The sequence below is a fragment of the Podarcis melisellensis genome, assembly GCF_964234715.1.
Source record: "Podarcis melisellensis genome assembly, chromosome: 1".
NCBI classification, from domain to species: domain Eukaryota; kingdom Metazoa; phylum Chordata; class Lepidosauria; order Squamata; family Lacertidae; genus Podarcis; species Podarcis melisellensis.
This window is the reverse complement of record NC_138528.1, coordinates 38,296,083-38,318,595: the sequence shown is the minus strand read 5'-3', so window position 1 is coordinate 38,318,595 and position 22,513 is coordinate 38,296,083. Positions and strand designations below refer to the sequence as shown.

Genomic DNA, 22,513 nt, shown 5'->3' with positions numbered 1-22,513 from the left:
GGGAGCATGGCCACTTGTCCCAAATACTACAGCCTACAGGACCAAAAACTGTTCACTTTCTCTAATTTGGGTTTTTATCCTGACACTACAAAACGCCTACAGCCCCGCTAGAATGAAAGTTCGTGTTCTGCTTGTTTAGTTTGGAAAGCCAGTGTGGACATACCGGGTAGGGACTTGGGCAAAACAGCGAAAGGTTCAGTAACCCAAGTTCTGATACAGATCCTTAAGGAAGTCGCTGTCTTTCAGTCTAGTCCTCAGTTTTCATTAAACAATCTGTAAAAACAGCAATATGTTTTTAAAGCAATTCAGACATAAAAGTCTACTTTGGGTGCATTTGAGGTCTTGCGTGTTTTTTTAGGCTTCTGCACTTAATGATCAGGCAAAAATAATGGTAAAAAGAATGGTCGTTCTTTATCTCTCAGATATAAAAAGCTGTTTGGTGAACTGTAGACCCTCAATCCAAATATGTATCCTTATTTTAGAGCATGTGCCATTCTGGGTTGGAGATCCATCTAGTCCATCATTCTTTGTAGAAATAACTAGCACCTATCAGGTACTGTGCAGGTCACTACAGTGGTGCCCCGCAAGACGAACGCCTCGCAAGACGAAAAACCCGCTAGACGAAAGGGTTTTCCGTTTTGGAGGCGCTTCGCAAAACGAATTTCCCTATGGGCTTGCTTCGCAAGAAGAAAGCCCATAGGGAAATCTCCGGGGACCTCTTTTAAATGCTGGCGGTGGGGAGCAAAGCCTTTTCCCCCCCTCCGGCCTTCAGAAGAGGTCCAGGAAGGCCGGCGGGGGCCGAAAGGCTTTGCTCCCCACCGCCAGCATTTTAAAAGCAGTCCGGGATAGCATGGAAGCGCTTCCCGCTCTTCCGGATGGCTTTTGAAGGCAGGCGGGGGGGGGGGCAAAAGTCTTTGCTCCCCGCCCGTCTTCAGAAGAGGTCGGGGGACAGACTGTCCCCGGACCTGGTCTGAAGGCGGTTTCCATAGGAACGCATTGATTGATTTTCAATGCATTCCTATGGGAAACCGTGCTTCGCAAGACGAAAAACTCGCAAGACGAAAAGACTTGTGGAACGAATTAATTTCGTCTTGCGAGGCACCACTGTATATATTTGCTAGTGGACTATGATCTATATTTCCCCCACCCATGCTGTAAATTTCGGTATTGTGTACTGGATAACTCGTTAGGTTGTGAAGATCCGAATCATGCTAGCAGCACTTCCTTAGAGTGAGGAAAAGAAGCCTGAGTCACACTAGAAGAAGAGGAGCAGACAGAGGCAGGTTCTTGTTTTTGTCACTTCACAAAACAGCTTTGTATTTTAGATTAAACAGACCTGCAGTTTGAGTGTTTTAAGGTTGCATTTAAGGTTGCTTTCTTGTCTCCATTACCATGAACATGACGAATGTTCCCATGTGTACTATTGATTTGCATTGCTTTATCTATATAATGATTCTCTGTTAATTGTACTAAGTAAATTCAATCATTACGTTGCACTGTTCGCCAAGGTTGCAATCCAGTTTTATGTGTGCAAATCTCATTGATCTCCTGGGGACTTAAGTGTTAGCAACTATATGTGGAAACTCAGTCTCAGTTACAGGCATTAACATCTTGCCTCCACATCTTGCTCTAAAATGAAATAAAATGCGCTCCATTCCTTTTACCTCGAGATGATTTGCTTGTCCAAGGGCTTCTCCTTTTGAGGTAATGTGTGCTGCCATATTTATTTCAAGCAGGTGCAACCTCTGAGCAAAGCCCTGACTGTGAGCTGTTCTTGTGAAAAGCAGTTTGAAGAAAACACACGGCCCACGTCAGATGAGCGGAAGGAAGCCGCTTGCATCATCTGGGACACTTCTGGACCTACTTCTGTGAAGTCCAGTGAGTTTTCTGCTTCTCCTCAGTCATTAAGGATACATACAATTTCCTTAAGGGATAGTCATGTTAGTGTGTAGCATCAGAACCAACAAAAAGCCTAGTAGCACCTTAAATACTTTCCTGGCAACCAAGGAAGGGATTTTTATGGGTGGTGGCACTCTGTTTATGGAATATCCATCCTGCAGAGACTTGCCTGGTGCCCAGTCTGTGGTTTTTTAGGTGCCAGATGAATAGCTTTTCATTATTTCAGGCCTTTTCATTTTAATAGAAGAGAGGGCTATTGATGGCTGCTAGCCACAGTGGCTATATGCACTTCCTCCACAGTTGGAGGAAGTTGTGCTTCTGAATACAAGTTGCTGGAAACCACAGGAAAAGAGCGTGCTCTTGATCTTGAATCCTGCTTGCGGTTTCCAACAGGTAATTGTCCAGTCACTGTGAGAGCCATTAGCCTGATCCACCAAGCTCTTCTTATGTTCCTAATTATAACGCTACATCTATTTTAGTGTTTCTGGGTCTCTGCACTAAGTTATTCCCCTTACTAGTTTCATGTTGTGTTTCAATTGTTTTCAGTTACTGGTTTTGTGTTGGTTATGGCCTTCTTGATTTATTTACAACTGGTTTGAATGTTTATCATTTACATTTTGCGTATTTTGTATTTTTAATGGTCTGTAAACAAAGGTAACTCAATTGCATGGCCAGTATATGCATGTAATCAATAAAAAACAAATAGTGACTAACAAATATATTGCGGCATAAACTTTTGTGGACCAGAAAACACTTTGCAAATGCTTGGAATGCTATCATAAGTTGGCAGGTATATGGAAGGCAGAGAGAGAAAAATGTTAGCAGTGAGGTCAGAAGTAAATGAATTCTAAGACTGCGTAATTACATTGCATTTTAAGTGCAAAAATAATTACAGTGACTGTTTGCAGTGCAATGTGGATGATACACCAATGGCCTGGTATTAGTGAGTAAATTAGTAAAGTAGTTTTATCATAAAGTGAGTGCAGATTTTATTTTTAACAATACCAACAGAATGTTTTGGTTTTTGGTGTGTTGTTGTTGTTGTTTTACCAACTTGGGAATGGCAGTAGAGGTCTTTTGACATCTTGTTTTCCTTCATCCTACCTTCAGAATCTTATTAGGGATGTCAGCATTTTTCTTAGAAGGAAGTTCAAGGCTTTCACTCTTGGACTCTAATGACTCTCTCCTGCATGCATGGGAGATTTATACATATAATTCCCATTAGTGTTAATAACTATTATAGCTTTCCAATGTTGATCTCCTCCCAGATGATGTGCCCATGCCTCTTTAAATTTGAGCTATAGGGCTGCAGCTCTTATTTATCTGCATGAATTAGAGCTCCATCCCACAAAAAGGCACTCTATTCTGAGAAGTCCTATTTGTTTCAATAAAGTACTGCACGGAAGAGTAATAGAGTAATGCTTGGGGAAATGGAACAGATCTGTTCAGGGCTCTTGTTTTTCTTTGTAACATACTTCAAGTCCATACTTCTGATTCAGAATCTCATGCACCACCTTCTGCAAATAGCCCACTTCACTTTCAATACGTTGAGTTGCTAATGAATAATTTGAAGACATAATCCTAAATATTTGTGCAATTTTACAGCCTGCATGGCCATCATATGACATGGATGGATGTGTAAGGATTTGCAGGCACAAAAGTTAATGCTGCTTCTTTTTCTTTGGTGATCACTCGTACCTGAGTAAGATTGTCTTCCATAATACGGTTTTGACTGTGAAGGCCAATTCTGGATCTACATGTCCTTCTACAGCAGGGACATAGGTTTCCGGGTGGGAGTTGATCACAGTGAGGGTTTGCCAAGCGTGTCTTCCTCTTAGCACATTTCTCCCTTTCATCCTGAGTTTGAATGTCTTCAAACCCACGACACCTTTGGTAAAGACTGCTCTCCAACTGGAGCGCTTGCAGGCCAGTGTTTCCCAGTTGTTGGTGTTTATACTACATTTTTTTAGATTTGCTTTGAGGGAGTCTTCAAACCTCTTTTGTTGACAACCGGCATTACGCTTACCATTTTTAAGTTTGGAATAGAGTAGTTGCTTTGGAAGACGAAAATCAGGCATCTGCACAACATGACCAGTCCAACAAAGTCAATGATGAAGAATCATCGCTTCGACACTGGTGATCTATGCTTCTTCCACTACACTGGCATTAGTTCACCTGTCTTCCCAAGTGATGTGTACAATTTTTTGGAGACATCATTGATGGAATCTTTCAAGGAGGTGGAGACGGCATTTATAAGTGGTCTGTGTTTCACAAGCATACAGTAAGGTTGGTAGTGCAATAGCTTTGTAAACAAGCATTTTGGTTTCCCTGCAAATGTCCTTGTCTACAAACACTCTGCACTTCAATCGGGAAGAAGCTGCACTTTCAGAGCTCAAGTGATGCTGTGGCTTGGACCCTAATATCTTAGAGTGGAGTTCTGATTATCCAGTTTTACAGCTTCATTTTTCCTGTTGCAGCCCTCTATGCCTCTGTGAAAAACTGCCCCTGAGGGTCAGAGCAGCCTCCAGAATGCCTGGAATGTGTCACTGTGGCATGACTTACCATTGAAGGTTGCAATCAGAGACGTACAAGGAACCAAAGTGTTTTCCATTCATTCCAGGGCTCAGTTGGCTCCAAACCTTTAATTGGATCACTTCTTTGCTTGTGGGAAGGGTCTTAACTCAGTGGTTGAGCACATACTTTGCATGCAGAACACCCCAGGTTCAATCCTTGGCTGGGCTGGGAAAGGCTATCTGCCTGAAACCCTCAAGAGCTACTGCCAATCAGTGTAGACAGTGCAGAGCTAGATGGGCCAACAGTCTGACACTGTGAAAGGGAGCTTTCTATGTTTGATGTAAAACCAGTTCATAGGCTTTATTCATTTGTATGTAATGGTGCGTTTGACAGTTGAACCTGAACTTAAATATATACACACCATGCAAATAGTATAGCAGTATGATTTAGGAAATGGTAACATCCTAAAATGAGGCACACGGGTGGTGCTGTGGGTTAAACCACAGAGCCTAGGACTTGCCGATCAGAAGGTCGGCGGTTCGAATCCCTGCGATGGGGGTGAGCTCCTGTTGCTCGGTCCCTGCTCCTGCCAACCTAGCAGTTCGAAAGCACGTCCAAGTGCAAGCAGATAAATATGTACCGATCCGGCAGGAAGGTAAATGGTGTTTCCGTGCGCTGCTCTGGTTCACCAGAAGCAGCTTAGTCATGCTGGCCACATGACCCGGAAGCTGTACACCGGCTCCCTTGACCAATAAAGCGAGATGAGCGCTGCAATCCCAGAGTCGGCCACGACTGGACCTATTGGTCAGGGGTCCCTTTACCTTTACCTTCAACACCCTAAAATAGTGTGATATTTATTCATTTGGACAATTCTTTTGGGTTGAAATAAATAGAATAGTGTGTTGTATATGTATACCAATCCTAAGTATGTTTGCTGGGTGTTAGTTCCTAGTAAAAAGGGATATGAGTATACTGTTTGGTTTGTGAATTGCTTTATACATCATAAAATATACATCATAAAAGTGATAATCCACTTTTTTTCTTTCAAGAGCTCATAAGTATTACATTGGGAATGTAGGGCTGCTTTTGTTGTAAAAACCTTAAAGTAGCAAGTCTCGTAGCTTGTTTTTGTAGGAAAGACTAAATAAGGCTAAACCATTTGCCATTACAACCTCATCTTTTTTTAAAAAAAATTTATTAAACATTTTATTCATACAGTAGAAAAGATAACAGAAAAAACAGAAAACAAAACAAGAAAATAGAAAATAGAATTAACATCTTTTAGTAACCATATTTTCTTCGCTTTTTGGACTTCCTCACATCTCTCGCTCCTGCGTTCCAAATTTATACAATTTTAACCAGCAATTTATCACCTTGTTTCAGTTCTTATTCTGTAAATTTCCAATATTGTGTCCCTAACTTTGAATACTTTTATCTAAGTCTTAAGTCCCTGATTTGGACATGATATTTATTCAAAATTTATCTTTCTCTTAAAATTCACTCATTCTCATATTCTTTCAACTAGCTTAATGGTGCCGTGATATTTTCAGTCTCGCATCCTTCTTAGCACTCATACAATTTGCAATGTTTTTGTAAATAGTCCTTGAATTTCTTCCAATCCTCTTCCACTGCTTCCTCTCCCAGGTCTCGGATTCTGCCGGTCATTTCTGCTAGTTCCATATAGTCCATCAGTTGCATCTGCCATTCTTCCAGCGTGGGCAAATCTTGGGTTTTCCAATATTTGGCGACAAGTATCCTTGCTGCTGTTGTTGCATACATAAAAAATGTTCGGTCCTTCTTTAACACCCTCTGGCCAACAATGCCCAAAAGAAAGGCCTCTGGTTTCTTAGGGAAGGTATACTTAAATACCTTTTTCAGCTCATTATATATCATTTCCCAGAAATCCTTAACCCCAGGGCAAGTCCACCAGAGGTGAAAGAACGTTCCTTCAGTTTCCTTACATTTCCAACACTTATTATCAGACAGGTGATATATTTTTGCAAGCTTGACTGGGGTCATGTACCACCTATATATCATTTTCATAATGTTCTCTTTCAAGGCATTGCATGCCGTGAACTTCACACCGGTGGTCCATAACCTTTCCCAGTCAACAAACATGATATTGTACCCAATATCCTGTGCCCATTTTATCATAACTGATTTAACCGTTTCATCCTGTGTATTCCATTTTAACAGCAGGTTGTACATTCTTACAACCTCATCTTTTAAAACTTACATTTTTACAGATAAGACGCTTGAAACCTCAGTGAAGTCTCCGCAGGGCTACCAGTGGCTAACAGGCTTCAGTGCTCTCCTAAATGCATCGGAAGGAGGAAGCGTGCAAGAATCGGCTAAGAATGTCTTTTCGTCTCTCCGAGGTGGTTTATTAGGGATTTAAATAATACAATGTAACATGCAGAATACATCTGCTTTAATTAGCGCTGCAACTTCTTATCAATAATTGGGGTGATGAGTTGATGTAATGGTTTGAATGCAAATTTAAAAGACCAATTGTTTCTACATTGCAGGCTCTCTTAAGCAGCAGCAAAGGAGGCGCTATAGAGAGTATGCAATCTGTTTTGCTATGAGTGGGTGGGGCCAGCTGTTTGTAAACAAGATAGATTTAAGCAGCAGACCTTCCAGAGAGAAGAAAGGGTCTTGTTTCCTCAAAGAATCTAGGCCGCTGGCCGCTCCCTATCTGAGCATGCCAGGTCACTCAAATCTTTGGTCACCTAGTTCACTATCCTGGGACTTTTCAGTCTTTTTTGCTATTCTCCCCACTGCCAGAATTGAAGAAGGATTCAGGAATGTGCTTAGGAGAACGGATGACTGTCTCTCGTATCTGCTACAAATTCTAATCAAATTGTTTTGAAATGCATTGATTAATCAATTCTTTCTTTTTAAAAATTGGTTGATTATTTCTATTGTTTACAGATTTGTTTGGTTAGCTATCTCAGGATTGCTCATTATGAAAAAGAACAATGTGAGAACTGTCATATTTAACATTAAAGGCTTGGCAGCAGGTGTTTGCAGAATGGAGTCACTATATGTGAACACGTCTAAAATCATTTGCAATCAGGCTCTACGCTCTTCATTGTGTCATTTGTAAAAGACAGTGGGATTTGTTTTCATACTTTTATATTTTGCTGTATGCACTCTGTGTTGTGTATGCTTTCTGCTTGCTAAACTGCCTTTATCACCATAATTTTAAATTGAGTTCTCCAGAAAGCTGTGGTACATTTTGGCATCCAGGATTAGGTCAGTGGCTTTAAATCTCGTTTATGTACTTAATGCAAGGAAAGAATTGCTATCTTGGGAATCGTAGTAGCTGGATTTCTTACTATCAAACCCTTACAAGATATTGACATATAAAACAAAATGCTTCCATTTTGTTCTGCATCTTTCCTCATTTTACACTTTTAAATAAAGAAATGTTTATGCAGGCATCTTTTTCATTCATAAAAATGGAAATTGCTCTCTGAGGCGGCAATGGGCAAGCTTGTATTCTTGTTCACGGATACTTTTGATGTATTAGCTCATAAAATCTTAACATTTGGCTTGTGCAGCTGAGTTCATGACTGAATACAGAATGATAAAGAAGCGCTAGCAATTTTGAAAGCCAAAAGGCATCATGCTTTCTAAAGGACCCTTAAGCTAGTTCTTAACAGCCTGGAAATCAGCAAGGAGGCTGTAATCAGGCTTGTAGGTAAAGGCAGCAAAGTTCTGCATAAATCTTTTCGGCATAACATGTAAATGTAAGCAATGGGGCTCTATCACGTTTGCTTGCTGCTTGTTATATTTCCATGGACTCCAGCCAATCCAAATATTATACGTCCTTGCCTTTCTTTTCATTAGAATTAGACAAAAAGTAGTGGTTGTGCCTCTGGGCCAGAAGCTAAGCTTCCTACTGTTTTTGGCAGGTTACTTACATTTGAAGTATTGTTTTCAATTTCTGGCCAACTACTAGCGTTTTGGTCCCAGGTAATGCTTGCATTTCCTGTGGCTATTTATTTTGCTCTCTGAACAGGGGGTGGGGACACGGAATGAATTATGGTCCTGTCAGCTGAAGGAACCTCCACATGTTTTTTTTTTTTTGCCAGAACATTGCTGAGACACTTTAGGTATGTGTTATAACCTTTTCCTAGAAAAGCCATACCTGCTGCCTGCTTGCCCTTCTGTCCTGCTCTGCATCCCGGTGAGAAGGTTAGGGTTAGGGTTAGGGTTAGGGTTAGAAGGTGCAGGAAGCACAACCCTTGTTACAAAGCCAACTCTTTTAATACCCTCTGGGAGAGTTCACACTTTGCCGAATGGAAATCTACTAATGGACTGCACAAATGCGCACAGTCATTCTAACTCCCAAGATGAAGGCGACAAGCTTGTTAGTTACACAGAGTGTTCAGCCCTATGTTTTTTTTAAAGAAATAAATTTATGCATCCATGTATTCTATGACCCGAACACCTAAAATGTCTATCTAGAGTTGGCAGAAGTCAGCAACTTCGACTGCAGTCCAACCGTTTAATCCCCCCAGTCACCCACCCACCCCGACCAATACACAGGGTGATGCCACCATCTGTCCCTGAGTAATAGTAATAGTATTTTACTATTTGTACCCACTCGTCTGGCTGGGTTTCCCCAGCCACTCTGGGTGGCTTCCAACAAAGATTAAAAATACATTAAAGTGCCACACGTTAAAAACTTCCCTGAACAGGGCTGCCTTCAGATGTCTTCTAAATGTCAGGTAGTTGTTTCTCTCTTTGACATCTGATGGGAGGGCATTCCACAGGGCGGGCGCCGCTACCAAGAAGGCCCTCTGCCTGGTTCCCTGTAGCTTTGCTTCTTGCAGTGAGAGAACTGCCAGAAGGCCCTCAGCACTGGACCTCAGTGTCTAGGCTGAACAATGGGGGTGGAGATGCTCCTTCAGGTATACTGGGCCAAGGCCATTTAGGGCTTTAAAGGTCAGCACCAACACTTTGAATTGTGCTCAGAAACGTACTGGGAGCCAGTGTAGGTCTTTCAGGACCGGTGTTATATGGTCTCGGCGGCCGCTCCCAGTCACCAGTAGCTACTGCATTCTGGTTTAGTTGTAGTTTCTGCGTCACTTTCAAAGTAGCCCCACGTAGAGTGCATTGCAGTAGTCCAAGCGGTTGATAACTAGTGCAGAGCTCCCTGTTCCACTTGCCAAACAGGGCCATTCTGATGGTAGGACTGAGTTGGGCTAGGATCCGCTAGATCCCAAAATGACTCTACAAGAATACCATCCTAGTTAGGAGCTCCTCATGGAACTAACGATGTGTTCAGAATTATTGAGCTAGAAGATAGCTTTAGTCATCCCGATTCAGAGAAACTCTGCTAAACTCAAACACCTCTGATATACTTGCACATATTTTCTGTATCGTTTTTTCGTCTTCTTACCTTCTTGCTCATTTTCAAATATATTTGTACTTGAATGAGGAAATGCTGCCACCTGATTAACAGGCTAGAGCTGGATCTAAAGCTGCAATCCCACATTTTCTGAGAAAAGTGAAACTAAATCAGAAGACATTGCACGTGTTGTGGGACACAGTATATCGCTGTAAAAAATCATAACTCTTTAGTGCTGGTGGCTGTTTTCCTTCCAATTGTGGTTCATTGAATCCAATTCCTAATGCTTGAAAATTGTTCTTTTTAATTCACTTCAGAAAAGACAACAATGCCATGACACAGCATGTGAAGGTGTTTTTTAAACAAGTGAAATCAGACAATTCGTTACTTTCTAAACATCCTTTGTATGACAGTTGCCTCTATGTAATGTATGACTGACCTCAGACAGCCCAAGAGAATGTTAATATGTTATTGCTTGCTTTTCTTGGGGAAATACTTTGAAAAAAGTATTCCTCCTATTATTCTGGTACAAATGTAATTGCTCCCGCCTTTAACGCCTGCATTGTTTTTCCACGTGCAGCTCATCTGAATTCAAAGGGATTGGAATTGACAGATATTATTTTGGTCCATCTGTATATGAAGAGCATGAAAGATTTTGCTGTGATTAATTCAGCCTATGTGACAGCATTTGATTTGTGTCCCCCAGCAAGGTAGGTTCTTACTACTGCTACCTTATATTTATGATACTCTGGAATATACTTCATTGCTACTACGCTGCTTTATTTATGACACTTTTTGTCATATTTCGTTTCTGGACTTCATTTCACCTATTTCTATGTCTGTTTTAGCAGCTGCTTTACAGTTGTCACATGAATGTCCTCCTCTTAAGGTCTTTTAGGTACACACCCCAAGTTTCTACCCACTATTCTGGAAGAGCTGTGCATATCCTTGAGTGCACTGTCTGGTTTCACCTTGAGCTTAGACGGAATCATCTCATCCCAAACCTAACATCCAATTTTATTACAGCATTGTTGTGGTTGTTTATTACATTTATAACCTGACTTTCCTTCAAGGAGCTCCAGGTGGTATACATGGTTTTCCCCATCCCTTCATCTCCTCCCCCGGCAACTGTGTAATGGTGACTGACTGAGGACTGTTTGATGAATATCATGGCTTAGTAGGGATTTGAACCTAGGCCTTCCTGGGTCCTAGGCCCCATGTGTACTATACAGTTTTACACCACTTTTAATGGTCCTGGCCTTCCCCTCGGAGAATCCTTGAACTGTAGCTTGTTAAGGGTGCTGCTCTGGTTTGCCAGAAGCGGCTTAGTCATGCTGGCCACATGACCCGGAAGCTGTACGTTGGCTCCCTCGGCCAGTGAAGCAAGATGAGCGCCGCAACCCCAGAGTCATCCGCGACTGGACCTACCTTTAGTCCCCTCACAGAGCTACGATTCCTAGCCTGGCTTAACAACGAATTCCTCTTCCCAAGGAACTCTCGAAAGTATTCAAGGAGAAGGAGCTTGTTTGAGTGAAATGAGTTTCTTCTGTTTAACAGCAACCTTATTTAGTGCACAGTGAATTAAATTGGATATAGTGGTCAAACTGAGGCATTTAGAGTGGCATTGTTCATTTCAGTTAGTTTATTTGAAATACTTTTATGGGCAAAAAGGCCTCCCGTGGTGACTTACTTAATAAAATGCAATACAATACAATTAAAACCTCAAATAAATGAATATAAGTCAGCAGTACACAGCATCAAGCGAAAAAAGTATCCAAGTAAAGTGACTTCAGAGAAATCACCTTAGCAGAAGACTGGTGAATATGAATGAATCTTCAGGGCTCTTCTGAATGCCCACCATGGTAGAACAGGCTTGGTGGATACCTGCTGATAATAATAATAATAGTAATAATAATATCGCCGGCCAGAGCCAGGCTCAGAGCAGCTAACACCAGTAAAATTACAGTAAAAACATAATGGGGGAAGAACCAATTTAAAATACAGGTTAAAATGCAATTTAAAATGTAGCCTCATTTTAAAAGTAGCCCATAGATCAAAACCCTAAGGGGAGGGAAACATAAGGGTCAGACTGAGTCCTAACCAAAGGCCAGGCAGAACAGGCCCTGCAGAAAGATGTCTAGTCCCACAGGGCCCTAATCTCTTGTGACAGAGCATTCCGCCAAGCCGGGGCCAGTACTGAAAAGGCCCTGGCCCTAGTTGAGACCAATCTAACCACCTTGTGACTTGGGATAATGTGATCCAGATGTGAGCCCACTGTGGCAAAGGCCTCCTTCCCTCCTTCATACTTAGCAGTCTGACTGCTCATGAAGGTGAGCATGTGAAAAGGTCCTCTGTTGCTAATCTTAGCATGCAGGCAGGTTGATAGGGGTGAATTACTGTATTTCAGGGGGTTGGCCTAGATGACCTTTGGTGTCCCTTCCAACTGTAGAATTCTGTGATTTTATGAAGGTGGTCCTGTATGTGACTTGGACTGAAACCGTTTAGGGCTTTGCAAAAGGCACTTTGAACAGGGATGAGAAAGGCACTGGTGACCCGTGGAACTGGTTTTGTTGAACTAGCCTCCTATCTCCCACCAGGACATGAGCAGCTGTATTTTGCAGCAGCTGAAGCAATGCACTCCCCTAATGAAAATACATGTGTTGTGAAAAAAATTAGAAATATTGTAAGAATGTAAATGAGGGGAAATTTTTTTTATTTAAAGGCAATATTATAATTAAGGAATGTGAAGCTAGGAATTCAACTACGGATGATTGTCAGAGGAGTTGAGGGAGGTCCAAAAAGCTAAAATATGTGATGTGAAATTTGTATGATTGGAGATGTTATGGAAAAAAATTAATAAAAAATTTGTAAATTACAAAAAAAATACATGCGTGCAGTGGAGCTTTTTCCTTCTTTTCCAGGAACATCAACTCTGGCAATGTTGCAAACTATTTTTGTGACTTGGAAGAGTTTAAAAAGCAGATTATAGAGTGATATCAGGGGACTGCTCTTCAGGGTGGGGAAAAAATATGAAGCTCAACTGTTCACCTGTCTTCCCATGTAGTTTTTAATGAATATTTTTCCAATCTTCTGCTTCCATGACTGCCGTTTCTAGGTTTGCCTTTCTATTCTGTATCCATACTGGAGTTCACCATGATTCAGAACAAGCATGTTTTCCTTCTCATTTCTTTTAATTTGGAATCCAAATGTATTTCATTTCTGTTTCTTAATAAAAAATTTAATATTTAACATTCATGAAATAAGGACACTACAATTAAAATATTTTTAATGCTGCATAAAATATTTTATAAGAAGCAAATTCTTTAGGATTTTTTTTCCTGTTGAGGGCTTTATTACTTATTCCATTTAATAAGATATATTTCCCCTCACTTGGTAATAGCTTTACTACTAATTGGATCTCTGTGAAACTCATTGCATTGGTGACTTTCTTGAGATAAATATCCAATGTTCCTTACTAATATCATGCTCCATAACTTAGAAAATAATAATAATAATAATTCTCAGTATTATCCCAGTATATAATCAGTTAAGAAGAGTTCCACAAATAAAGGAAATAAGTTTCTACATATTATAGAGCACCCATCCCAGCCTGGTGCCCCTTAGATATTTTGGGGTGGTGTTCAACAGTAGTCCTACTTGGAGTAGGTCCATTAAAGTTAATGGACATAACTAACTTAGATGCATTTATTTCAATGGGTCTAATATGAATATCACTTAGTTGAATACAACCAAATTTTGGATAATCCTACACAAATATATTCTCAGCATAGTTGAGATAAACTATGCTCACAAAGGTATTTTGGTGTCTTTATATGCCCACAAAATTAGCTCATCTCTGAAAAACACCTTCCCTAAACCAGTATGTTGGAAATGTGGTTGGCATAAAGGAATTCATTTCCAGCTTTCAAGGGGATGTCCTAAGTCAACCTTCTTTGGGGAATCTGTGTTTACTGAAGTTAAAAAAACAAACAAGATGAATTTTAACAGGGAGAAATGTAAAGTATTGCACTTGGGCAAAAAAAATGAGAGGCACAAATACAAGATGGGTGACACCTGGCTTGAGAGCAGTACATGTGAAAAGGATCTAGGAGTCTTGGTTGACCACAAACTTGACATGAGCCAACAGTGTGATGCGGCAGCTAAAAAAGCCAATGCAATTCTGGCCTGCATCAATAGGAGTATAGCATCTAGATCAAGGGAAGTAATAGTGCCACTGTATTCTGCTCTGGTCAGACCTCACCTGGAGTACTGTGTCCAGTTCTGGGCACCACAGTTCAAGGAGGACACTGACAAACTGGAACATGTCCAGAGGAGGGCAACCAAAATGGTCAAAGGCCTGGAAACGATGCCTTATGAGGAACGGCTAAGGGAGCTGGGCATGTTTAGCCTGGAGAAGAGGAGGTTAAGGGGTGATATGATAGCCATGTTCAAATATATAAAAGGATGTCACATAGAGGAGGGAGAAAGGTTGTTTTCTGCTGCTCCAGAGAAGCAGACACGGAGCAATGGATCCAAACTACAAGGAAGAAGATTCCACCTAAACATTAGGAAGAACTTCCTGACAGTAAGAGCTGTTCGACAGTGGAATTTGCTGCCAAGGAGTGTGGTGGAGTCTCCTTCTTTGGAGGTCTTTAAGCAGAGGCTTGACAACCATATGTCAGGAGTGCTCTGATGGTGTTTCCTGCTTGGCAGGGGGTTGGACTTGATGGCCCTTGTGGTCTCTTCCAACTCTATGATTCTATGATTCTAAGTTAACCAAGTAACAGCACATGACTTGTTACCAGTGCCCTCAGTAATACAGCTAAGTGTTTGGGAGAACCAGAACAAAGATGGGAAGTAAAACTTCCTTCAGGTTTTTCCTGATGGCTGCAAGGCCAATAATCTCTAGATAGTGGAAATATTTGGAGGGCCTCTCTATAGAGGCATGATATGAAAGGGTATGGGTTTTGGCAGTTTCACAGAAGCTCTGTGAACTAGAACAAGCACGCTTAAAAATGAAGGAAGAATGAGAAAGCACAGTGTGTACTGGGGGCTGTATCCAGTGATGTCCTGCCATTGACAGAAGGCTCTTTATTCCATTTGGAGGCTCAACAGAACAGGAGGGAAGCTGCTTTCTCCAAATGAACCTCCACCCTGCAGATGCTCTCTTGCTGTTCCAAAGCATTTCCCAACCTTCTGGAGCAGGTTTTGGGGGGTTTCCAGTAGCCACTCCTACTTGCTTATGACAGAAGGCTGCCATAAATTGTAGCAGTGAGTTTTCACAATGGCTATATAGAGAACTTAGCATCTGAATCAGAGCTGGTGTCAGGTTTCAGCATCACTGGGTATCTTCCAAGGTCCTCTTGTCAGTAGGAGGCCTACTACTGATTCCCAGAGCCCCCTGGCCCTGCCGCTACTCATCCTTCTTGCTGTTACTGCTTGTTGGTGTGCTTTCTTCAAACGTGTAAGCATCATTCATCATCATCATTTTTTTATTTGTATGCCGCCTTTCCACAGTTAAAACAACAATGCTCAAGGGGGCTTACAGCATAACATGATTTACATAATTACAAAAGTCATAAACAATAAATAAACCACATCAAAAAAAAATACACAGCAAGGGGAAGGAGCAGAACTCTCCAGTTGATCTGGACTCTCCCTATATGCCAGGGGAACAGATTGGACCCAAAGGGAAAGGTAACTGGTGACAGTGGCAAAGAAGAGGTTGGCTCACTCAGGGGGAACAATGATGATGTCTTACCCAAGGGCCCTTCAAAACATGGAGCCATATTGGACTGCAATGTGTTATACATTAGAGCTGCCTCTGAAGACGGTTCGGAAACTTCAGCTGTTGCAGAATTCAGCGGCCAGGTTGCTCACCGGAGCAAGACGGTTTGAGCATATTACACCAATCCTGTTACGCCTGCACTGGCTACCAATTAGTTTCTGGGCCCAATTCAAAGTGCTGGTTTTGACCTATAAAACTTAAACAGCTCAGGATCGCAATACGTCAAGGACCACCTCTCTCCATATGAACCTACCCGGACCCTGAGATCATTTTCTGAGGCCCTCCTTCGTGTGCTGCGTCCTCAAGAGGTCTGGAGGGTGGCAACACGAGAACGGGCCTTCTCAGCAGTGACTCCCTATCTGTGGAATGCTCTCCCCAGGGAAGTTTGCCTGGCGCCTTCATTATGCACCTTTAGGTGCCAGGCAAAAATGTTCCTTTTCAACCAGGTTGATCCGATTTTCATCCTATACCCTTTTAAAATGTGTTCTTTTGGGGGGATGGGGCTATTGGGTTGTTGTTTTTATTTTTATGAGGTATTTTGTGGTTTTATATCTTGATTTTATTCTGTGAACTGCCCTGAGACCCTCAGCTATAGGGCGGTATATAAATTCTAATAATAATAATAATAATAGTTCTAAGTATGAGGGGGGAAAGAGATCCTGTCATATTTTAAGATTCATGAGTGCTACCAATAAATAACTGCCTTCCTGTCTTGTGGTTTCAGAGTTTGTGTAGAAGTCCCCTTGCCTGAAGGACTTTTGTTTCAGATGGATTGCCTGGCACAGAAGTATGAGGGGATGACTGGTGAGCCACCTTGTCAACCGAAGGAGGTTTTGCATGTACAGAGCATCTCTCACTGGGCCCCTGCCAACATAGGACCTTACAGTCAGTGTGTACAGGTATGCATTCACCCACCCCTCACTGGATTAGCAACTCTGTGGAGAATAATCCCAGTTATAGGTTTCAATTTGCATATTGAAATACTAGTTCATCCATCTGAGGAAAAATAATTATATTGGTTTGTATTTTATTTTCCTTTGAGCAGGATATATAATTTTATAGCTTGAAGCTGAACAGGAGGAAAAGGAAGCTATTGGTTACATAAATGTTCGATAATATAAAAACATACAAAATGTCTAAGCTTATTAAAGGGTTGTGAAAGCAAGAGAAGTGTATGGGAATCTGTGAGGAGGTGTGCATATAAGAATGCCTATGGAGGGAATGGGTTTACATATACGCTGTCAGGAATTAGTCCCAGAGCAGGACTTAATTTGGGATTCAGTGCTGTGTGGGCTGAGCTGGAAAAGTCTCATATGCACTACAGCTCTTATCCTGTTGTCTTAAAAGGCTGTGTAAAAATATTAACAAAATCTGTTAATGCCATCTGTACAGGTTTGCGGTTGCATGTTCTCCCAAATTCTGAATCTGTCATTTACATTTATGAATGAAGTGCTCCATTCTTAGTTTTCCTTTGTGAGCAGTACATCTCCAAGTTGGTACACATCATAGATATGAACATAATAGGTGACTGGATAAATCCTCTAAGTCTGAAGGCAGCTTTATGTGGGGAAAAACCCAACCGCAACAGGCAACCACCTTCTGGAAACAGCCAGTTTCTCCTTTTCTTTCCTTCATCCCTACATTGCCTAGTAGAACTAATTGAAATTAAAAATCTGCATCACAGGTTCTTTCTCTGAAACATAAAGCAGTTAACAAATCACAGAACGAGAACAAAATTTCAAATATAAACAAAATCCCATCATAAAATGGCATGCACACCCAAAATCTTACTTTGCGTCTTTGCATAATTATGCCGAGTGTTTCCTGGATTCTGCTCCCACAAAATAGGTCACTGCTCACTAGGGTCGAGAAACATTCGCTACAATTGTGTCGGGGTGAAGCCCAGGAAGGAGCTTTTGTGGGTCACGAAAGGGCAGAACGTTGTTAGTTATTTAGTTTATTGTTGCATTTTTACTGCCAGGGCGGAGGAGAGGTGCTTTTCTTCCTCTGGTACCAAAATAAATTGACTGGCCTTGGATACTATGGGCTTAGATTTGTGGAGAGAATACAGCATTTGCTGTTCTGCCTGGGCTGACGCTGAATGGTGTGAGAACACAGATAAGTTATATTAATCATTTGTAGGGGGAGGTCAGATGCCTGGGACAGGGAACCTTAAGTCTGTCTTAACCTAATGTTGAAACCTCTGAATTCAACAGAGTCGTTTAGCGATAGACTCTGTGCATAAAACTTTCACCATGATATGCTCATACTGTTACAAAAGCATGCTTCTTTTGTGATGAGGAGAACTGTGAAAAAAAGAAAGATGATTAGTTGATATACTTTTATCACTAGAAAAATCATTATAATTCCCACAGATCTCTACATTTTACTTTGGGGCTTTTGGACTTTATTTCAATTTACACTGAATAAGATGATGGCTACGTATTAAATACGTATAATGAATACCTTTGCTAAAATTCAGTGTCAAAAGAAGAGAGATGAAGATAGTATGCTTTTTTGTCATAAATACATAACATAATCTTAGAATCATAGACTTGTAAAGTTGGAAGGGACCCAAGGGTCATCTAGCCCAACCCCCTGCAAGGCAGGTTATACACAAGAAGCAACTAGGATTTTCTAAACCAGGAGACCAACTGGAACAGAATATTGGGCTGAATCCAACTTATTGTGTGAATGGAACAGTTTTTGCAAATGCACCGAAGTGTCCTCCCCTATAGCAGATGTGGGGGGAGACACATGGGGATGAGAGGGAGGGGAAGTTCCACTGCACTCATAGATGTCGTCTTGCATATGCAACCCATTGTAATTTTTATGAGTGAGAGCAAAAGGACTTGAGGTGAGAGGACCAAGCTCAATGAACAGACATGGTGAGGTTACAGAAGGAAGAAAGCTGCATTCCATCGGTGTCAGATACAAGACAACAGGCATGGAGAGAGTTCATGGAAAGCAAAGTATGAGAACTGGGAACCTGAACTTAGTTGGAGCAGGAGCATGTACTGAAACTAACAGCAGGGCCAGGAATGAAACTGGGAAGCAGTTCAGGAAAATGTGAAGCTGCAGTTAGTACAGAACAATGTAGCACAGTTGCTCACAGGGGTGAGGCATTGCCAGAATATAACACCTGTGCTCAGAGATCTGCATTGGTTGTCTATTTGCTACCACAACAAGTTCAAGGTGTTACCATTGGTAACAACTTGGGACCAGGTTACCTATGAGAACGCCTTACTCCCACATTTGCCCACATTAAACCGCTTCTTAAAAAAACATCTTTAGACCCGGCCAATTTGGCCAATTATCGCCCAGTCTCAAATCTGCCATTCTTGGGCAAGGTGATTGAGCGGGTGGTTGCTGAACAACTCCAAGCACGCCTGGAGGAAACGGACCATTTGGATCCCTTCCAATAGGGATTCAGGCCTCACCATGGGACTGAAACTGCCTTGGTCGCGCTGGTTGATGATCTCCGGCGGGCTAGGGACAAAGGTGAGAGCTGTTTCCTAGTTCTGCTGGATCTCTCAGCGGCCTTTGACACCATCGACCATAACATCCTTCTGGACCGTCTAGAGGGGCTGGGAGCTGGGGGCACTGTCATACAGTGGTTCCGCTCCTTCCTCCTGGGCCGTGTCCAGAAAGTGGTGGTGGGGGGTGAGTGTTCAGACCCCTGGGCTCTCACTTGTGGGGTGCCTCAGGGTTCTGTCCTCCCCCCATGCTTTTTAATATCTATATGAAGCCGCTGGGAGAGATCATCAGGGGGTTTGGACTGGGTGTTCATCAGTATGCAGATGACACCCAGCTCTACCTCTCCTTTAAATCAGAACCAGTGAAGGCGGTGAAGGTCCTGTGTGAGTGCCTGGAGGCAGTTGGAGGTTGGATGGCGGCTAACAGATTGAGGTTGAATCCTGACAAGACAGAAGTACTGTTTTGGGGGGACAGGAGGCGGGCAGGTGTGGAGGATTCCCTGGTCCTGAATGGGGTAACTGTGCCCCTGAAGGACCAGGTGCGCAGCCTGTGAGTCATTTTGGACTCACAGCTGTCCATGGAGGCGCAGGTTAACTCTGTGTCCAGGGCAGCTGTCTACCAGCTCCACCTGATACGCAGGCTAAGACCCTACCTCCCTGCGGACTGTCTCGCCAGAGTGGTGCATGCTCTAGTTATCTCACGCTTGGACTACTGCAACGCGCTCTACGTGGGGCTACCTTTGAAGGTGACCCGGAAACTGCAATTAATCCAGAATGCGGCAGCTAGACTGGTGACTGGGAGTGGCCGCCGGGACCACATAACACCGGTTCCGAGAGATCTGCATTGGCTCCCAGTACGTTTCTGAGCATGATTCAAAGTGTTGGTGCTGACCTTTAAAGCCCTAAACGGCCTCGGTCCTGTATACCTGAAGGAGCGTCTCCTCCCCCATTGTTCAGCCCGGACACTGAGATCCAGCGCCGAGGGCCTTCTGGCGGTTCCCTCATTGCGAGAAGTGAGGCTACAGGGAACCAGACAGAGGGCCTTCTCGGTAGTGGCGCCCGCCCTGTGGAACGCCCTCCCATCAGATGTCAAAGAGATAAAGAATTACCTGACATTCAGAAGACATCTGAAGGCAGCCCTGTTCAGGGAAGTTTTTAATATGTAATGCTGTACTGTTTTTAACACTGATTGGGAGCTGCCTAGAGTGGCTGGGGAAACTCAGCCAGATGGGCGGGGTATAAATAAATTATTATTATTATTATTACTCTACCGCTTTGAGTGGCAGAATTGGGACTACAGTCATACCTTGGGTTAAAGTAGTTTCGGGTAGAGCGTTTCCGGGTTTCGCCGCTCATGCACGTGCAGACGCTCAAAATGACATCATGCGCAGACGCGGCGAATCGCAACCCGTGCACATGCAGACGCGGGTTGCGTTCGTTTCAGGATGCAAACAGGGCTCCGGAATGGATCCCGTTCGCATCCAGAGGTACCACTGTACTACAGGTGCCACATAATACCTGTTCTGCATTTGTAAGAACATAATACCTGTTCTGCATTTGTAAGAACTTGGTCATTTTGCGCGGCAGTGCCAACATTTAGGAACTCCTAGCCTTCACTGTACTGTTTTCAGTGCCTGCTAAAAGCATTCTTGTTTAGACAAGTCTACCTAAATGCTTAGAAAGTTGATGGAATTTTAATCTGTTTTAGCATTTTAACTTTTGTACATTTTAAACTAGGTTTGTTTTCTTGTTTTATATATTTGTAAAGTGCTTTGAGGTTGTTGGTGTTTTTTTTACAATCAAGCAGTGCATAAATTTTATGAAATAAAAAATAAAATAAAAGCCAAGGCAAGGATCTGGAGCAGAAGCAGAGAAAGACTAAATGTCACCTAAACCAGAAAAGAACTGGAGAAAGGTGTAAAGCAAAAAGTTGCTAGCTACTCAGGGGAGTATAACATAACTTTTTTTTTTGTCCAGTGCAGAAAGTAATTTACTGATGCTTATAGATACATTTTTATATTTGGGTTTAGTGTTATGATGTTTTAGCATAAAATGTTATAAATAATTCTGGTTACGTGCCAACTAAAATGGTTATGCTGCTTCCAACGTCTTATAGCCCATTTACATTGCAGTGGGCTTTAAAAAGTGCTTTCAAGCCACTTAGTGCATTACTCTAGAACATCTTGCAAATACTGTCTAGAATAAATAGCTTGAAACACTGCCGTTACTTTACAACCACAGACATTTATTCCAGTGCTTCATCCTTGGAACAACTATCCCACAATATCTCCAAGACCAAAATCACAACTCACGGCAAAGACTTTGAACCCCTTCATCTATGTCAGTGCTGCTTAAATACTTTTAAAAGCTGTGTTAAATTATTTTATAGCACAAAAAAAATGTGAAAATCCCTTAGAAAGGATTTTCTCAGGTTTTGTTTTCCATGTTAAAGGACATGAGAGCCAGACCGGTGACCCATCTAATCTAGCATCCTGTTCTCCCAGTATTCAACTAGATATCTGTGGGAAGCCTGCAAGCCGGGCCTGAACACAGCAGGTCCCTTCCTGCGGTTTCCAGCAATTGGTATTTAGTTGTAAAGGTAAAGGGACCCCTGACCGTTAAGTCCAGTCGCAGACGACTCTGGGGTTGCGGTGCTCATCTCGCTTTATTGGCTGAGGGAGCTGCCGTTTGTCCGCAGACAGCTTCCGGGTAAGCCGCTTCTGGTGAACCAGAGCAGCGCACAGAAACACTGTTTACCTTCCCACCGGAACAGTACCTATTTATCTATTTGCACTTTGACGTGCTTTTGAACTGCTAGGTGGGCAGGAGCAGGGACCGAACGAATAGCAATCAGGCTTTGTTGTTGTTGTTGTTTAGTCATTTAGTTGTGTCCGACTCTTCGTGACCCATAGACCAGAGCACGCCAGGAACTCCTATCTTCCACTGCCTCCCGCAGTTTGGTCAAACTCATGCTGGTAGCTTTGAGCAATCAGGCTTAGTACCCACCAATAGCCTTAGCCTCCATTCATTTGTCTAATTTCCTTAAAAAAACAACAACAAAAAAACCACAAGTTGGTGACCATCACTGCATCTTCTGGGAGCAAATTCTTTAGTTTAACTATGCACTGTTTGAAGAAATACCTTCTTCTGTGTTTCCTGTTGCTGTTCTTTTTGCAGTAGCAGAGAAATGGCAATAGCCTGATTTTTTTTCTCCAGGAGTTCTCATTTGGTGCAGAAAACTTATAATGCTAAATCTGATTGAATTCCCTTGATGGGAAGGTGACTTTCCCATTCTTCCTGCTTGCAGCAGCCCCCAATGAGCTTCTCATGCGGGTTGGGGGAGCAAAGTGAGCATGGCTGAAGATTGCACACACAAGGGTATGTGATTCTACCTGATTCTGGACCACCTTCTTCAGTTCCCTGCACCATAGCCCATTCAACAGCATCCTACAAGCCTTGGCAGAGGTGTGGTTA

The 22,513-nt window shown here is 42.4% G+C and overlaps 1 protein-coding gene across 5 annotated transcripts in view; it reads left to right on the top strand.

The window, feature by feature from the left end:
• The window catches only part of DPH6 (diphthamine biosynthesis 6), a 239,935-nt gene that overhangs the window by 102,283 nt on the left and 115,139 nt on the right, over window positions 1-22,513 (top strand). For 4 of the 5 annotated variants that reach the window (XM_081886628.1, XM_081886629.1, XM_081886626.1 and 1 more), the window contains exons 9-12: window positions 1,734-1,878; window positions 6,660-6,791; window positions 10,356-10,485; window positions 16,288-16,462. In XM_081886628.1, coding sequence (XP_081742754.1) covers window positions 1,734-1,878; window positions 6,660-6,791; window positions 10,356-10,485; window positions 16,288-16,462 — 582 coding nt within the window. The remainder of the gene's footprint in view (window positions 1-1,733; window positions 1,879-6,659; window positions 6,792-10,355; window positions 10,486-16,287; window positions 16,463-22,513) is intronic. The other variant, XM_081886627.1, reaches the window with a different exon arrangement.